Here is an 18,363-nt window from a genome sequence, read left to right as displayed (position 1 = left end):
AACTGCCTGTTCTCACATCCTATCCATTCTCGATGAAACTGCACTGTCTTCCTACTTCTAGAGTTTTACATTTACTTGATGACACATGGTTTGGAATTCTTACAAAAAATAATGTATTGTGTTCTCTATCTCCTCATGCTCTTCGCCTTTATTATCTCTAGTGATTGTATTATTTCATGGGATCTTTATGATGTTACATCGGCTCTTCTTCTCATTCAAGTTCCTACAAATCGGATCCTCTCAGTGGAAATATTCTATATAAGAGAATTTTCATGACTGACCCAGCTAGGATGGCTAGGGACAGGGACAAGATGGCGGAGAGGATATTACACCTCACCCTAGAGATCCTCTTCCGGCTTACTGGAGAGGTGAGAGATTCTGATGACGTCACATTACATCATTCTTATCTATGGGAATGAATAACAGATGGACAGAACTGGAGAGGTGAGGACTCTGGAAATGTCTGTAGTGAGATTTATTAATGTGTCTCTCCATAACCAGGATTACACAGTAGTGAAGAAGACCTCTAGTGAGCGCTGTCAGGACCCTGTGTCTGAGGGATGGGGAAGACCCCTGAGCCCAATCACATGGCCTCCACCTCACCCCCTGATACTTGAGGACATCAATAACCAGAAGATCCTAGAACTCACCTATAAGATGGTTGAGCTGCTGACTGGAGAGGTAACACTGCTGGGAATGCTGGGACATTATACAGTAACGCTATGGAGGGATCGGGGGGATGACGGTATCATTGTATGTGTCAGGTTCCTATAAGGTGTCAGGATGTCGCCGTCTATTTCTCCATGGAGGAGTGGGAGTATTTAGAAGGACACAAAGATCTGTACAAGGATGTCATGATGGAAGTTCCCCAGCCCCTCACATCACCAGGTAATAGACAGGACTAAATACACACGGCCTATAATTATCTGCATTTAAAGAATGAATTCAGTCCCTATATGTGTTTCCTCCAGATCTATCCAGTGAGAGGACAACACCAGAGAGATGTCCCCGTCCTCTTCTTCCACAGGACTGTAAACAAGAAAATCCCGATGTTTCTCAGGATCATCAGGTAGATGGAGAGAAGGTATTATGAGATCTCCTCTATGATGTGTAGACGGCAGTGAAGATCTTGTGTTCAGTCTTGTTTTATCCACCAGTATTGTATGTGTTATACTTGTGTAATGAGAACGGTGGAGATGGCAGGATTAGAGCTGATCATAGATGTGACTTCTCCATCTGTCTGTGACTTTTACAATATTTGTATCAGGGTGAAGATCTGACTCATATTGATACTACAGAGACATATGTGAGCGATGATCAGCTCTGTAAGGAAGAGATTCCTACATATGGCTATCCACGCCCCCAGAAGCTAAGGGCGAAACGCGCGTCGGGGCAAGGGGGAATCACCGGACCACCCACACTTACCCATGGCCATTTGAATTCAGGTAAATACCTTTGCTTGGTCTATTGTTATTAAGATAAAGGCTCTTTTGATTTCTTTGGACCCTTTCTATATACACTGCTCAAAAAAATAAAGGGAACACTTAATCAACAGACTATAACTCCAAGTAAATCAAACTTCTGTGAAATCAAACTGTCCACTTAGGAAGCAACACTGTTTGACAATCAATTTCACATGCTGTTGTGCAAATGGAATAGACAACAGGTGGAAATTATTGGCAATTATCAAGACACACTCAATAAAGGAGTGGTTTTGCAGGTGGGGAATACAGACCACATCTCAGTACCCATGCTTTCTGGCTGATGTTTTGGTCACTTTTGAATGTTGGTTGTGCTTTCACACTCATGGTAGCATGAGACGGACTCTACAACCCACACAAGTGGCTAAGATAGTGCAGCTCATCCAGGATGACACATCAATGCGAGCTGTGGCAAGATGGTTTGCTGTGTCTGTCAGCGTAGTGTGCAGAGGCTGGAGGCGCTACCAGGAGACAGGCCAGTACACCAAGAGACATGGAGGGGGCCGTAGGAGGGCAGCAACCCGGCAGCAGGACCGCTACCTCAGCCTTCGTGCAAGGAGGAACAGGAGGAGCCCTGCAAAATGACCTCCAGCAGGCCAAAAATCTGCATGTGCCTGCACAAACGCTTAAAAACAGAATCCATGAGGATGGTCTGAGTGCCCGCTGTCCACAGATGGGGGTTGTGCTCACAGTCCAACACCGTGTAGGATGCTTGGCATTTGCCACAGAACACCAGGATTGACAAATTCGTCACTGGCACCCTGTGCTCTTCACTGATGAAAGCAGGTTCACACTGAGCACGTGTAACAGACGTGACAGAGTCTGGAGACGCCGTGGAGATCGATCTGCTGCCTGCAACATCCTTCAGCATGACCGGTTTGGCAGTGGGTCAGTAATGGTGTGGGGTGGCATTTCTTTGGAGGGCCGCACAGCCCTCCATGTGCTCGCTAGAGGTAGCCTGACTTCCATTAGGTACTGAGATGAGATCCTGAAATCCCTCGTGAGACCATATGCTGGTGTGGTTGGTCCTGGGTTCCTCCTAATGCAGAACAATGCCAGACCTCATGTGGCTGGAGTGTGTCAGCAGTTCCTGCAAGATGAAGACATTCAAGCTATGGACTGGCCCGCCCATTCCCCAGACCTGAATCCGATTGAACACATCTGGGACATCATGTCTCGCACCATCCACCAAGGTCACGTTGCACCACAGACTGTCCAGGAGTTGTCGGATGCTTTACTCACGGCCTGGGAGGAGATACCTCAGGAGACCATCCGCCGCCTCATCAGAAGCATGCCCAGGCATTGTAGGGAGGTCATACAGGCATGTGGAGGCCACACACACTACTGAGCATCATTTATTTGTCTTGAGGCATTTCCACTGAAGTTGGATTAGCCTGTAACTTCATTTTCCACTTTGATTTTGAGCATCATTCCAACTCCAGACCTCCGTGGGATATTAGTTGTGATTTACGTTGATCATTTTTAGGTTTTATTGTTGTCAACACATTCCACTATGTAAAGATTTACAACTGGAATATTTCATTCAGTGATGTCTAGGATGTGGGATTTTAGTGTTCCCTTTATTTTTTTGAGCAGTGTATATAGAAAAATCACATCATCAGGTAAATTAATTCGATCATTCATAACATAGTGACTCCACCTAGTGATGCAGTATAAATAAATTCAAATAAAAAAAATAAGCAGAGATGGTTAACGAATAGTATACAGAATAAATAAATATATGACCATATTGTAATTGGCATCCATGTGTAGAGAAAATGTTCAGCTCAATGGAAAGAAATTTATTTGAAAGAAACCAGAATTACCGTATATACTCGAGTATAAGCCGAGATTTTCAGCCCAAATTTTTGGGCTGAAAGTGCCCCTCTCGGCTTATACTCGAGTCACGGTAGCGGTGGGGTCGGCAGGTGAGGGGGTGAGGGCGCTGAGGTATACTTACCTAGTCCCAGCGATCCTCGCGCTGTCCCTACCTTCCTCCCCGTCTTCTGTGCTGCAGCTTCTTCCCCTCTTCAGCGGTCACGTGGGACCGCTCATTACAGAAATGAATAGGCGGCTCCACCTCCCATAGGGGTGGAGCCGCCTATTCATTTCTCTAATCAGCGGTGCCGGTGACCGCTGACAGGAAGAGGCTGCAGCACAGAAGACTGGGAGGAAGGCAGGGATAGCGCGAGGATCGCTGGGACTAGGTGAGTATGTTATATTTACCTGTCCACGTTCCAGCCGCCGGGCGCCGCTCCATCTTCCCGGCGCCTCCATCTTCCCGGGGTCTGCGCTCTGACTGTTCAGTCAGAGGGCGCGATGACGCATATAGTGTGCGCGGCGCCCTCTGCCTGATCAGTCAGAGCAGAGACGCCGGGAAGATGGAGGCGCCGGGACCGGACGCTGGGAGCTGCAATCAAGAGAGGTGAGTATGTGGTTTGTTTTTTTTTTTATTGCAGCAGCAGCGGCCATGGCACAGATATATGTGCAGCATCTATGGGGCAGTATGAACGGCACACAGCACTATATGGGGCATCTGTGCAGCATCTATGGGGCAATATGAACGGCACACAGCACTATATGGGGCATCTGTGCAGCATCTATGGGGCAGTATGAACGGCACACAGCACTATATGGGGCATCTGTGCAGCATCTATGGGGCAGTATGAACGGCACACAGCACTATATGGGGCATCTGTGCAGCATCTATGGGGCAGTATGAACGGCACACAGCACTATATGGGGCATCTGTGCAGCATCTATGGGGCTGTATGAACGGCACACAGCACTATATGGGGCATCTGTGCAGCATCTATGGGGCAATATGAACGGCACACAGCACTATATGGGGCATCTGTGCAGCATCTATGGGGCAATATGAACGGTGCAGAGCACTATATGGCACAGCTATGGGGAAATAATGATCTATTTTTATTTTTGAAATTCACCGGTAAATGCTGCATTTCCACCCTAGGCTTATACTCGAGTCAATAAGTTTTCCCAGTTTTTTGTGGCAAAATTAGGGGGGTCGGCTTATACTCGGGTCGGCTTATACTCGAGTATATACGGTAATCAAATTAAGTGAGTAATTTCCATAAAGTGCAAGTGCATTTAGTCAATCTTCCACTACAGGAGCAAGGGCGAGTTCCAGACATTTGGTAGTCAAAGCAAATGGAGAATAAACAGACACTTCAGAAGACAACTATACACATTATAGTTGCCAGATTAGTTCCTCTAATGTTCCTTTCGATATTTCAGTTGTTGCTTTTTTATTAAATTTGCAAAAATTTCTTCATTTGTTTTTTTTTTCAGTCAATATGGGGTCCAGAGTATACATTAATGTGAAAAAATGAACTTTTTTGAATTTACCAAATGGCTGCAATGAAACAAAGAGTGAAATAATTTATATGGGTCTGAATACTTACCGTTCCCTCTGTAGGTCCAAGATTGCAGATCCTCTTGTTTTCTCTTATACCTTTTTAAATATAAAGTTGTTAGCAAGAGTAGATAAGAATTTTCTGGACCCAGTAATTTTGCCTGAGAGAGGTTCCTAACAAATATCTAGATAGTTAAAAATCTCTCTTAGATAGTTCTAAAATCTCCCGTGATCACTGTCGTACTTTTTTGACAACTGAGACATCTGATGTAAAACGAGTATATCCATATCTTCAGTCTGTCCAGGTGGCCCATAGTAAATACCGTACGTACAATAGTGTTCTTTCTGTTCTTCTCTCCTTGAATTCTTAGATCAATTGCTTAGATGTCTAACACTTCTTAAAATACACACAATCTATTTATACTTACCAGTTGTTTATCTCTACAGTGTATCTTTTTAACAATTTTTTTTATATAGTAATGTATTTTGTAAGATTTTTCAATAAAGATTTATTCATTTATTTTTCTTGTATGGGAGTATTTCCTTGACATCCCTGCCTCACAGATTGTGAGAAGTGACTCGGCATCACAGTATAGCTAATTACCAGTAGTCCAACCCCTCCAATAGGTGTCTTAACATCTCCCAAGCCTAGTAGAAAACAAACAGATATTGGTCTCTCTTGCTGAAATTATTTATAGTAATGGAAAAGCATTAGAAAAAACCCCACAGCTTAATGTTTTAACTTTTCACTAAGAGTCCACTTTTCTAATAGAAAGGCTTAGATGAAAAACTGTAGCGGAGCCACTGAGCTAAAAAAAAAATAGCTGCAGCGCTGTTGACGTGATGTCACCACTGCGACTGATCAACAGAGACCAAGGCAGATACAGAGTGCTGAACCTTGAAGTGATAAGTAAAGCTCAGGGGGGGGTTTTGCACATACCTGGGCCTTTGGGGAAACGTTTGTTGAAGTTAGATAGCCAAGCCTTTAACGCAGTGTTTATAACAATTGATAACTTTTGTTTTATTTTTGGCAGATCTCTTTACCCGGAGTTCAGAGGGACAACCGAAATTTTCAGATTTTAAAGTTGATGATAATATCGCACCTGATACATATGAAGATCAAGCCATTATCCCAGATTTCCCTTCAGCCCTTCACGGAAAAAATATACTATTTGATCCTTTTCAGCAACTCCCTTTGTCTGATTCATTACAAACTGTTAAGCAAAACAAAAGTAACAGGACAGATGGTGAATACAAAAGAACTTGCACAAGAAAGAAAACGTTTTCATGTTCAGAATGTGGGAAATGTTGTAAGGATAATTTTGCTTTAGTTATACATGAGAGAGTTCATACAGGAGAGAAGCCTTTCTCATGTTCAGAATGTGGGAAATGTTTTAGGAATAAATATGCTTTAGTTATACATGAGAGAGTTCATACAGGAGAGAAGCCTTTCTCATGTTCAGAATGTGGGAAATGTTTTAGGAATAAATATGCTTTAGTTATACATGAGAGAGTTCATACAGGAGAGAAGCCTTTCTCATGTTCAGAATGTGGGAAATGTTTTAGGAATAAATATGCTTTAGTTATACATGAGAGAGTTCATACAGGGGAGAAGCCTTACTCATGTTCAGAATGTGGGAAATGTTTTAAGAATAACTCTGCTTTGTGCTTACATAAGAGAGTTCATACAGGGGAGAAGCCATACTTATGTTCAGAATGTGGGAAATGTTTTAAGAATAGCTCTGCTTTGTGTGTACATAAGAGAGTTCATACAGGGGAGAAGCCATACTCCTGTTCAGAATGTAAAAAATATTTTTGCAGTAAAGCAAAGCTTGTTGGACATCAGAGAACGCACACAGGAGAAAAACCGTTTTCGTGTTCAGAATGTGGAAAAAGTTTTAGTTCTAAATCAGTTTTAGTTGCACATCAAAGAATTCACACAGGGGAGAAACCATATTCATGTTCAGAATGTGGAAAGTGTTTTGCCCAAAATGGAGCTCGGTTTGCACACCAAAAATCTCACACAGGAGAAAAGTCATTTTTGTGCCTAGAATGTGGAAAATGTTTCACAAACAAATCTCGTCTTCTTAAACATCAGAATAATCACACAAAGACAGATTTTTAATAATTTTTTTGAATAATTCTTTATTTAAAAATTTTGGTAAACAAAATTACACAACTGTGAAAAGTCATGATATGCAATGTAATAATGATAAAATGTGATGTGAACGAGACACCTTAAGGTGCTTAAAACATTTTTAGGCAAGGGTACAGACAAAATTGAAAAAAAGACAACTATGACTACTAGTGACGAACGATTTATACTCATTGATCGGGTTTTCCCGAGCATGCTCGGGTGGTCTCCGAGTATTTGTGAGTGCTCGGAGATTTAGTTTTTGGTGACACAGCTGCATTATTTACGTCTGCTACACAGCTTGAATACATGTGTGGATTCCCTAGCAACCAGGCAACCCCCACATGAACTCAGGCTGGCTAGCAGCCGTAAATCATGCAGCTGCGTTGACAAAAACAAAAATATCCGAGCACTCAAAAATACTCGGAGACCACCCGAGCAACAAGTATACTCGCTCATCACTAATGACTACTAAAAGGAAAAAAAAACAATACCTAGAAAAAGGGACCTAACCATATTCAGGATTTATTAGGCTGTATCAGAACAGAAAAGTAGAATCTGACATTGAAAGATGGGTCAAGAACTTCCTTAATTCGTTAGGCTAGATTTCCATCTCTCCCAGACTTTAAGAAATTGAGGGTGCTTAAAGGATTCCCAGCTAGTGAGTTCCTCACTATCATATTTTCATATTCATAATCATATTTTTTTCACCCATTCTGAATGGGTTGGAGGAACTTCCTGTTTCCAGTGCAGAGGCATTAAATGTTTTGCAGCTCTTAATAATAATGCTATTAGATTGTGTATTTGGGGCTTAAACTGTACTGTTGGGCAGGACAATAAAACTTCTTTTGGAGTTAAAGTGTGATTTATTAGACCTATGTTTTTTAAAGTTTCTTGTAACTCCAACCAATATGGCTTTATTTTGGGGCGAAACCAAAGTATAGCTCTGGAAAAATTAAGAGACCACCACATCAAAACCCTGTCATGGGCAGCCCAATCTCCAGACCTGAACCCCTGGAATGTAATTAAGAGGAAGATGGATAGTCACAAGCCATCAAACAAAGAGGAACTGCTTAAATTTTTGTGCCAGAAGCCATGTGAAAGACTGGTGGAAAGCATGCCAAGACGCATGAAAGCTGTGATTAAAAATCATGGTTATTCCACAAAATATTGATTTTTGAACTCTTCCGGAGTTAAAACATTAGTACGGTAGTTAAATCTCCAGGTCCGGATGGCATACACCCACGAGTACTAAGAGAACTAAGTAATGTATTAGATAAGCCATTATTTCTTATATTTAGGGATTCTATAGTGACGGGGTCTGTTCCGCAGGACTGGCGCATAGCAAATGTGGTACCAATATTAAAAAAGGGCTCTAAAAGTGAACCTGGAACTTATTGGCCAGTAAGTCTATCCTCTATTGTTGGTAAAATATTTGAAGGGTTTCTAAGGGATGTTATTCTGGATTATCTCAATGAGAATAACTGTTTAACTCCATATCAGCATGGGTTTATGAGGTATTGCTCCTGTCAAACCAATCTAATTGGTTTTTATGAAGAGGTAAGCTATAGACTGGACCAAGGTGAGTCATTGGATGTGATATATCTTGAGTTTTCCAAAGCATTTGATTCCGTGCCACACAAGAGGTTGGTACACAGAATGAGAACGCTGGGTCTGGCAGAAAATGTGTGTAAATGGGTAAGTAACTGGCTTAGTGATAGAAAGCAGAGGGTGGTTATAAATGGTACTGTATATTCTCTAACTGGGTTGCTGTGACTAGTGGGGTACCGCAGGGGTCGGTGTTGGGACCTATTCTCTTCAACATATTTGTTAACGATCTGGTAGAAGGTTTACACAGTAAAATATCGATATTTGTAGATGATACAAAACTATGTAAAGCAGTCAATACAAGAGAAGATAGTATTCTGATACAGATGGATCTGGATAAGTTGGAAACTTGGGCCGAAAGGTGGCAGATGCGGTTTTACAATGATAAATGCAAGGTTATACACATGGGAAGAAGGAATCAATATCACCATTTCACACTGAACGTGAAACCACTGGGTAAATCTGATATGGAGAAGGACTTGGGGATCCAAGTCCTTCAATATTACACTGAAGAATGCCCTGGATGAAGCAGCACCTTCTACACGCAGAAAGACCTGACACAGACAACGGCAGCCCTGGCACACTATGAAAACACGCTTTCTTCAGCGCTGCTCAAGGTGTGCAGAGCGGCAGTGGAGAAAATCTCTCTTAGCAGAAGACTTCATCCACTATAAGTTCATGCTCAAAACCTATAACTCTGCCCTTTCTATGGCCAAACAATCCTACTTCACCACCCTCATCACCTCACTATCCAACAACCCAAAATGACTTTTTGAAACCTTAAACTCCCTCCTGAAACCTAAAGTACAGGCCCCCATCTCCAATCTCAGTGGTGAGGATCTGGCCACTTATTTCCTAGAAAAAATCAACCACATCAATCAGGATATCTCAGCCCAATCTCCTCAGTGCCTGAATCCCCTTCCCTGCCGCACCTCAAGCTCACTAGACATCTTTGAGCCTGTTTCAGAAGAAGAAGTTTCCAAGCTCCTCACTTCTGCTCGGCCGACAACCTGCAATAGTGACCCCATTCCTTCACCTCTCCTGCAGTCTCTTTCACCAGTGGTCACCACTCACCTGACTAAAATATTTAACCTCTCTCTTTCCTCAGGCATCTTTCCCTCCTCATTTAAACATGCCATCATTACCCCTTTACTTAAAAAGCCATCCTTGGACCAGAACTGCACGGCTAACTACAGACCTGTCTCTAACCTTTCCTTCATCTCTAAACTCCTGGAACGCTTGGTCCACTCCGCTATCTCTCGGATAACTCTCTTCTTGACCCCTTACAATCTGGTTTCCGCTCTTTACACTCCACTGAAACTGCCCTCACTAAAGTCTCTAATGATCTAATAACAGCTAAATCCAAAGGTCATTGCTCCCTGCTGATTCTCCTGGATCTCTCTGCCGCATTTGACACTGTGGATCACCAGCTCCTTCTCACCATGCTCCGCTCCATAGGCCTCAAGGACACAGCCCTCTCCTGGTTCTCCTCCTACCTCTCTGACGGCTCCTTCACTGTATCTTTTGCCGGCTCCTCTTCCTCTCCTCGTCCCCTTACTATCGGGGTTCCGCAGGGCTCAGTCCTGGGCCCCCTCCTCTTCACTCTATACACTGCCCCTATTGGACAAACATTCAGCAGATTTGGGTTCCAGTACCATCTCTATGCTGACGACACCCAATTATACACTTCTTCCCCCGACATCACCCCTACCCTAATTCAAAATACCTGTCTCTAACATCATGTCCTCCCTCTATCTGAAACTAAATCTCTCTAAAACTGAACTACTTGTGTTTCTCCCTTCTACTAACCTCACTCTACCCAACATCGAAATTACCCTGGAGGGTTCAACCATAACTCCCAAGCAGCATGCCCGTTGTCTTGGGGTGATATTCGACACCAAACTTTCCATTTACTCCCTATATCCGATCACTCACTCGCTCCTGTCACCTGCATCTTAAAAACAGAATCCGACCTTTTCTCACCTTTGAAACTGCTAAGGCTCTTACTGTCGCTTTTATTCATTCTCGTCTGGACTACTGCAACTCTCTTCTGATCGGTCTCCCTCTTTCCAAACTTTCTCCTCTCCAATCCATCTTAAATGCGGCAGCCAGGGTCATATTTCCGTCCAGCCGCTTCACTGATGCCTCCATCTTGTGCCAGTCATTACACTGGCTATCCATTCGCTACAGGGTCCAGTATAAACTCATCTCTCTCACCCACAAAACTCTCCACAGTTCTGCACCGCCTTATATCTCCTCTCTCGTCTCCGTCTATCGCCCTACACGTGCCCTCGGTTCTACAAATGACCTAAGACTAACATCCCCCGTAATCCGAACCTCACACCTCCGTCTCCAAGACTTCTCTCGTGCAGCGCCAGCTCTCTGGAATGCACTTCCCCAGACGATCAGACTGATACCTAGCCCCGATCTATTCAAGAACGCTTTAAAAACCCATCTCTTCAAACAAGCCTACCAAATCAACTACTCAGTAAACTAACTTTGTCCTGTTTCCTCCTTCCAAATATTATTCTGAATCTGCACCTTACTATTCATCTGTCTCCACACCCTCCATACACATGATAACTGCACTTGATACTTGACTATTGCACTTAAACACATGGGCTGATGACCGGATCATGCAGCTTTATATGAAAATCCCTATTTATTATAATTGCCAGACCTGAAATAACAAGCACTTTTCACCTATTGTGTCCCCCCATTTCCTTGTAGATTGTAAGCTTGCGAGCAGGGACCTCACCCCTAATGTCACTGTTTAAATTGTCTTAACTTGTACTGAATTTATTGTCTGTACATGTCCCCGCTTAATTGTAAAGTGCTGCAGAATTTGTTGGCACTATATAAATAAAAATTATTATTTATTATCCTAGTTAATGATAAACTTACCTGGAGCAGCCAGTGCCAGGCAGCGGCTGCCAAGGCAAGCATGATCATGTGGTGCATTAAAAGAGGTCTGGATACACACAATGAGAACATTATACTGCCTTTGTACAAATCCCTGGTTAGACCGCACATGGAATACTGAGTACAGTTTTGGGCAGTGAGGATATAATGGAACTAGAGCGAGTACAAAGAAGGGCAACAAAATTAGTAAAAGGGATGGTGAACTACAATACCCAGAGAGATTAGCAAAATTAGGATTATTTAGTCTAGAAAAAAGACGACTGAGGGGCGATCTAATAACCATGTATAAGTATATAAGGGGACAATACAAATATCTCTCCAAGGATCTGTTGATACCAAGGAAGGTGATGGTCACAAGGGGGCATTCTTTGCGTCTGGAGGAGAGAAGGTTTTTCCACCAACATAGAAGAGGATCTTTACTGTTAGACTCGTGAGAATCTGGAATTCCTTGCCTGAGGAAGTGGGGATGGTGAACTCAGTCGAGGTGTTCAAGGGAGGCCTGGATGTCTTCCTGGAGCGTAACAATATTGTATCTTACAGTTATTAAGTTCTTTAGAAGGAAGTAAATTTGGGGATTTATTCTGACGGAATACAGGCTGAACTGGATGGACAAATGTCTTTTTTCTGCCTTGCTAACTATGTTACCATGTTACATGTAATTTCCTATGCAAGAAGAGAGGGGATCCCCCTGACCTTACTATCTTCAGATGTGGAAAAGGCGTTTGATAGGATAAGAATAAATGGTACTTTTTCACAGGGCTTTGATATCCAGAATGGGATGCGGCAGGGGTGTCCTCTCTCTCTTTCCATCTTCATCCTGGTTATGGAGTCACTAGTGCAGGGGATCAGGCAAGATCCTGATACAGAAGGTATAAAAATTAAACATTCTGAAGATCTAGCAGCAGTCTTTACTGGTGACTTGTTACTTATGATAACCAACACTAAAAAAAGCATTCCCTAAAATTTTAGATATTTTTGATCATTTTGGTTTACTTTCCAATTTCAAAGTTCATTTTGAAAAATCTGAAGCTCTCAACATATCTACACTGGCACCAGATATACATTACATGCAGAAAAGAACTGTTAGGGCTAGCGGAACGCACCAAATAATAAGATAGGTGGAATAAGGTGCGTTCGCAGCCCGGGGTCCACCGTGCAGAGATGGAACCTGCTGCCAAGTAATGATGGACTATATGGTGGTACAATGTGAATACACACACGGGTTAACTTCACCCTGTGTGAAGGAAGCGAACCCTGTTAAGTCACAGGGCCGCGGTACCGCACACAAGAGCGCAAGCAGGCAGTCACCGAGCTCAGTCCCAAGACTTGGGATTCGAGTCCGTCTAGACTACTTGCGCTCGACACCGCTAATGGGGTGTCAGCGTAACCAAAATAATCATTAATGATGCACGAGAGTGCATGCGGTGCCGCACTGGCGGATGCTACTAACCACCCAGGCTTGGGTCAGGAAAGCGTGAAAGCGCACAGCGCCGCACTGGCGGTCACAGCAATTAGACGCTGTATGGTGTGTAATGTGCTGGTGGCGAAGTCGGGCGCTAGATCATCCACCTTCCGCGAGCAGTCATCCAATAGGGAGGGGATTTTAAAGAACGACTTTCACTCACAACACACACACGTTTACAAATGTACACTAGCGCATGGCCGTGCGGTCATGCGAACCTTATATAGCTGCAGCATGTACATGACCTTCCCAGAAGGACCAATGGGAGGCTGCCACAGAAGTTGAGCACCTTCAGGACCTTCCTGGAGGACCAATGGGATCTGCTGCAGTATCTGAGCATGTGACCCTCGATCTCCAACGGGAGATCTTGCCCTGGGCATGCTCAGAAGGTGAAAAGCAGGACATAGTCCCAAAAGCATCTGCTCGCCCCTGCCCAGCACTGGCTTCAATGGCAGAAGCTGGAAAAGCAGCAGTAACTCTATGCACGGAGTGAGACTGAGCAAGACGCTGGGACCGACGTCTCCACTGAGCAGACTCCACTGCGGCTGGAGAAGAATGGGAGACCGCAGCAGAGATGGTTCGAGATTCCCCCTGTGCAGAGGCGGGAACTCGACACCTAACAATAACTCCCTTTAACTCGCCCAATAACTTCATAAAATACTTGGGAATATATATCACTAACAATCCTGATTTCTTGTACCAAAGGAATTTTCTACCTCTGATAGAGAAAATAGATCCCTCCTTAAAGCTTACGATAACCCTCTGTTATCTTGGATAGGTACAAAGACTGTCTTAAATCATATATTCTTCCCAAAATCATTTACCATGTAAATATGCTACCTACAAATCTTCCACCTTCCTTCTTTTTTTCAATTAAACATGTACTGTATCAATACATATGGAAGTATAAAAAAAACAAAGCTAGCGCATAAAATCCTATCCCAACCAACCAAAAGGACGCATCGGGCTCTTTGATGTCCAGGTTTATTATAAAGCAATTCACTTGAATAGATGGCTTAAATTGGCAAACTCTTCTATAAATAAAGAAAACTCTGATTTAGAATAGTCTTGGGTAAAAATCCTCATAAATACATCTGGACTGGAGTGGCCCTACCTCCTCAAACATTGGGCAATGTCATTACCTCTACAACTTTTGCCATTAAGAGAGCCTTAGAAAAGAAACTGTTCCCTAAACTTGCACCCTTAATCCAAACTCCTATATCCGCATCCCTTTCCTATTGGATCTGGAATATTCAGACCTTTATACTATACGGTCAGAGTTACCATATTATACTATCACTTAGTTGTTGGCTAATAAAATCCCCATGCTAGACTCATGGCCGATTGGGTCTTCTGTATGTCCTTCTAATTTTTACCGCAAAATCATATAACTTATGTATTTTCAATGTTTAAGTCAAAATTCTTTACCACTAGTAAGTGGACCTGACTTGATATGCTAAGTAAGCTTTCTTATCCCATCCCTAAAGGAATCGCAAAGATCTATAACCATTTGATCTCACCTCAATCCCCTTATAAACCAACCTTTATATATTCCTGGGGAAAAATAATTAAATATTTTGTTATCTGAAGATGAAATTGATTCTATCTTATCTAACTCTCATGCTTTCTCCAGATGTTCCTCATTGCAAGAAAACTCCTAAAATTTTGACTCTGTGATACAGGACCCCTGAACTCCTGTACCATTTTGGTCCAACAGATTCAGACCTCTGTTAGAGATGTAGAATGCATAATGGAGACTAGTCCCATACACAGCTCTGGCAAAAATTAAGAGACCACTGCAAAATGTTCAGTTTGTCTGATTTTTCTCTTTATAGGTATATTTTTGAGTAAAATGTGAATTGTTCTTTTATTCTATAAACTTCTGACAACATGTCTCTGAATTTCCAAGCAATACATTTTGTATTTTTTTGCTGACAAAGCAAAATGGTCAAAATAAAAAAAACCCAGAGCTTTCAGACCTCAAATAATGCAAAGAAAACAAGTTCATAATCATTTAGAAACAAAAATACCGTATATACTCGAGTATAAGCCGACCCCCTAATTTTGCCACAAAAAGCTGGGAAACTTAATGACTCGAGTATAAGCCTAGGGTGGGAAATGCAGCAGCTACCGGTAAATGTCAAAAGTAAAAATAGATACCAATAAAAGTAAAATTAATTGAGACATCAGTAGGTTAAGTGTTTTTGAATATCCATATTGAATCAGGAGCCCCATATAATGCTCCATACAGTTCATGATGGACCCCATAAGATGCTCCATACAAAATACGCCCCATATAATGCTACATACAGTTTATGATGGGCCCCATAAGATGCTCCATATTAAAATATGCCCCATATAATCCTGCATAAAGGTTAATATTGGCCCCATAAGATGCTCCATAGACTCATTTGCCCCATATAATGCTGCACAAATGCTGATTATGGCCCCATAAGATGCTCCATAAAGATATTTGCCCCATATAGTGCTGCACAAACCTTGATTATGGCCCCATACAGACACTTGCCCCATATCGTGCTGCACAAACGTTATGGCCCCATATAGTGCTGCACAAACGTTATGGCCCCATATAGTGCTGCACAAACGTTATGGCCCCTTATATTGCTACACAAACGTTATGGCCCCATATAATGCTGCACAAATGTTATCGCCCCCATATAGTGCTGCACAAACGTTATGGCCCCATATAGTGCTGCACAAACGTTATGGCCCCTTATATTGCTACACAAACGTTATGGCCCCATATAATGCTGCACAAATGTTATGGCCCCCATATAGTGCTGCACAAACGTTATGGCCCCTTATATTGCTGCACAAACATTATGGCCCCATACAGTGCTGCACAAACGTTATGGCCCCATATAGTGCTGCACAAACGTTATGGCCCCTTATATTGCTGCACAAACGTTATGGCCCCATATAGTGCTCCACAAACGTTATGGCCCCATACAGTGCTGCACAAACGTTATGGCCCCATATAGTGCTGCACAAACGTTATGGCCCCTTATATTGCTGCACAAACGTTATGGCCCCATATAGTGCTGCACAAACGTTATGGCCCCATATAGTGCTGCACAAATGTTATGGCCCCATATAGTGCTGCACAAATGTTATGGCCCCTTATAGTGCTGCACAAATGTTATGGCCCCATATAGTGCTGCACAAATGTTATGGCCCCATATAGTGCTGCACAAATGTTATGGCCCCATAGATGCTCCATACAGACACTTGCCCCATTTGCTGCAATAAAAAAAAAATAAATCACATACTCACCTCTCCGTCGCTCAGGCCCCCGGCACTTTCAATAGTTACCTGCTCCTTGTTCCGGGCGTCGCTCTGTCTTCAGGACTGACGTTCAGCAGAGGGCGCGCACTAACCACGTCACTGCGCCCTCTGACCTGAGCGTCACAGCTGAAGACAGAGCGACGCCCGGAACGAGGAAAGGTGACTATCGCGCAGCGCTCCCCCTCCCCGTATACTCACTTGGTCCTGGCGCGGTGCAGTCCCTGCTTCCCGGACGCCGCAGCTTCATCCTGTACTGAGCGGTCACCGTTACTGCTCATTACAATAATTAATATGCGGCTCCTCCTCTATGAGAGGTGGAGCCGCATATTCATTACTGTACTGAGCGGTACCATGTGACCGCTCAGTACAGGAAGAATCTGCTGCTGCCGGCGCCGGGGAAGCCAGAGACCTGCAGGGACCGCGCCAGGACCAGGTGAGTATTATTTAATTCACAACCCCTGCTCCCCCTCCCTGCCGACCCCTGCGTATGACTCGAGTATAAGCCGGGAGGAGGACTTTCAGCCCAAAAAAGTGGGCTGAAAATCTCGGCTTATACTCGAGTATATACGGTATATATTTTTCTGTGTACATCATTTGAGTGTGTAGTGGCCGTCGGATGTATGTGCACTAAATGTATTGTTTTGTTTGTACACAGATGTCGGATAGTGAGGGATCGAGCAGCAGCAGCGTGTCTGCAGTGTTCTCTTCGCAATCGGTATGCTTTCGATTTACAAAGCTACAATAATGTTGTGTGTCACTCCAGTGTATTGAAGTAATAATGTGTAATCATCTTTTTATTGCAAATTGGAATCTTCTGATCCCGAACCTGCAAGGCCACTTCCCAAAAAATTGGCAAAAGTGACAAAGAAGGTACATGCCACACATTTTGTATCTTTAATTAACACATAAATTACTTGATACAAGAATGGTAATTTTTTTTTTCTACTACACCATACGTTGTTGAAAAGGGAAAAAAAAAAAGAAACAGCCTCGCCGTCTGTCTTCACCTCACCTAGAAATGGTAAATATCACTCAAAATGTTCCTTTTTGGCCCAAAAAAATACTACATTTTTTTTTTAAATCAAACATACAAAAGAAACATAACACAAGAAACATATATATAAAACTACGTTTAAAACCATGGTTAAAAAACTACATACATATCATAACATAACCCAAACACTACAAGGACAACCAACCAAAAATGAACGATTAAACATTGCAATACAATTTTTAAAAATTATAAAAATGTAAAAGTGTTTTAAAAAAGCAAAAAAAATTGGATAAAATGTCCTTAATAATAAAATGTAGTTTTGGCGATGAGATAAAGTTATGCAACCAAAAATGAAATTCTACATTTTAATATAACGTTTTGTGCTTACATAGTCCAAGCAGCCTGCCAAAAAAAGAAGGAATATTGCGGTTGACGAAGAGCCCTTGGACATAGAGAACGAGACACTTATAACACTAGTGGAAGCAAATCCGTCCATGTGGGATCAAAGTGACAGCTCCCACCACGATATTATTAAAAACCGGAAGTTGTGGGAGAAAATAATATGCCAGTTGGACCCAGGATCTACTATATAATCGTCTAAGGGTCACTTCCGTCTGTCTTTCTGTCACAGATATTCATTGGTCGCGGCCTCTGTCTGTCATGGAAATCCAAGTTGCTGATTGGTCGCGGCAAAACAGCCACGACAAATCAGCGATGGGCACAGTCTGGAAGAAAATGTCCGCTCCTTACTCCCCGCAGTCAGTGCCCAGCGCCCGCATACTCCCCTCCGGTCACCGCTCACACAGGGTTAATGCCGGCGGTAACGGACCGCGTTATGCCACGGGTAACGTTACCGCTGCTATTAACCCTGTGTGTCCCCAACTTTTTACTATTGATGCTGCCTATGCGGTATTAATAGTAAAAAAATTTAATGTTAAAAATAATAATAAAACAAAAAACCTGCTACACTCACCCTCCGTTGTCCGCCGAGTCTCACGAGACCGATAAGTCATTTGGGTAATTTCGCAATGCATCCTGGGAACGGAAGATGGCGGCAGCTGTGCGCGTATCGCCGGAGCT

At 43.0% G+C, this 18,363-nt stretch overlaps 1 protein-coding gene across 1 annotated transcript in view; it reads left to right on the top strand.

Annotated features, from left to right (window-relative positions):
* The window catches only part of LOC138666625 (uncharacterized), a 119,158-nt gene that overhangs the window by 17,643 nt on the left and 83,152 nt on the right, over window positions 1–18,363 (top strand). Inside the window, 8 exon segments of the mRNA XM_069754821.1 lie at window positions 221–368; window positions 502–681; window positions 765–888; window positions 972–1,084; window positions 1,268–1,445; window positions 5,892–6,979; window positions 16,945–17,004; window positions 17,676–17,790. Of these exon segments, the coding sequence (XP_069610922.1) occupies window positions 221–368; window positions 502–681; window positions 765–888; window positions 972–1,084; window positions 1,268–1,445; window positions 5,892–6,979; window positions 16,945–17,004; window positions 17,676–17,790 (2,006 nt within the window).

This window comes from Ranitomeya imitator, chromosome 2, assembly GCF_032444005.1.
Source record: "Ranitomeya imitator isolate aRanImi1 chromosome 2, aRanImi1.pri, whole genome shotgun sequence".
Lineage (NCBI taxonomy): Eukaryota > Metazoa > Chordata > Amphibia > Anura > Dendrobatidae > Ranitomeya > Ranitomeya imitator.
The sequence above is the reverse complement of the archived record's forward strand: the minus strand, read 5'-3'. Positions and strand labels throughout refer to the sequence as shown.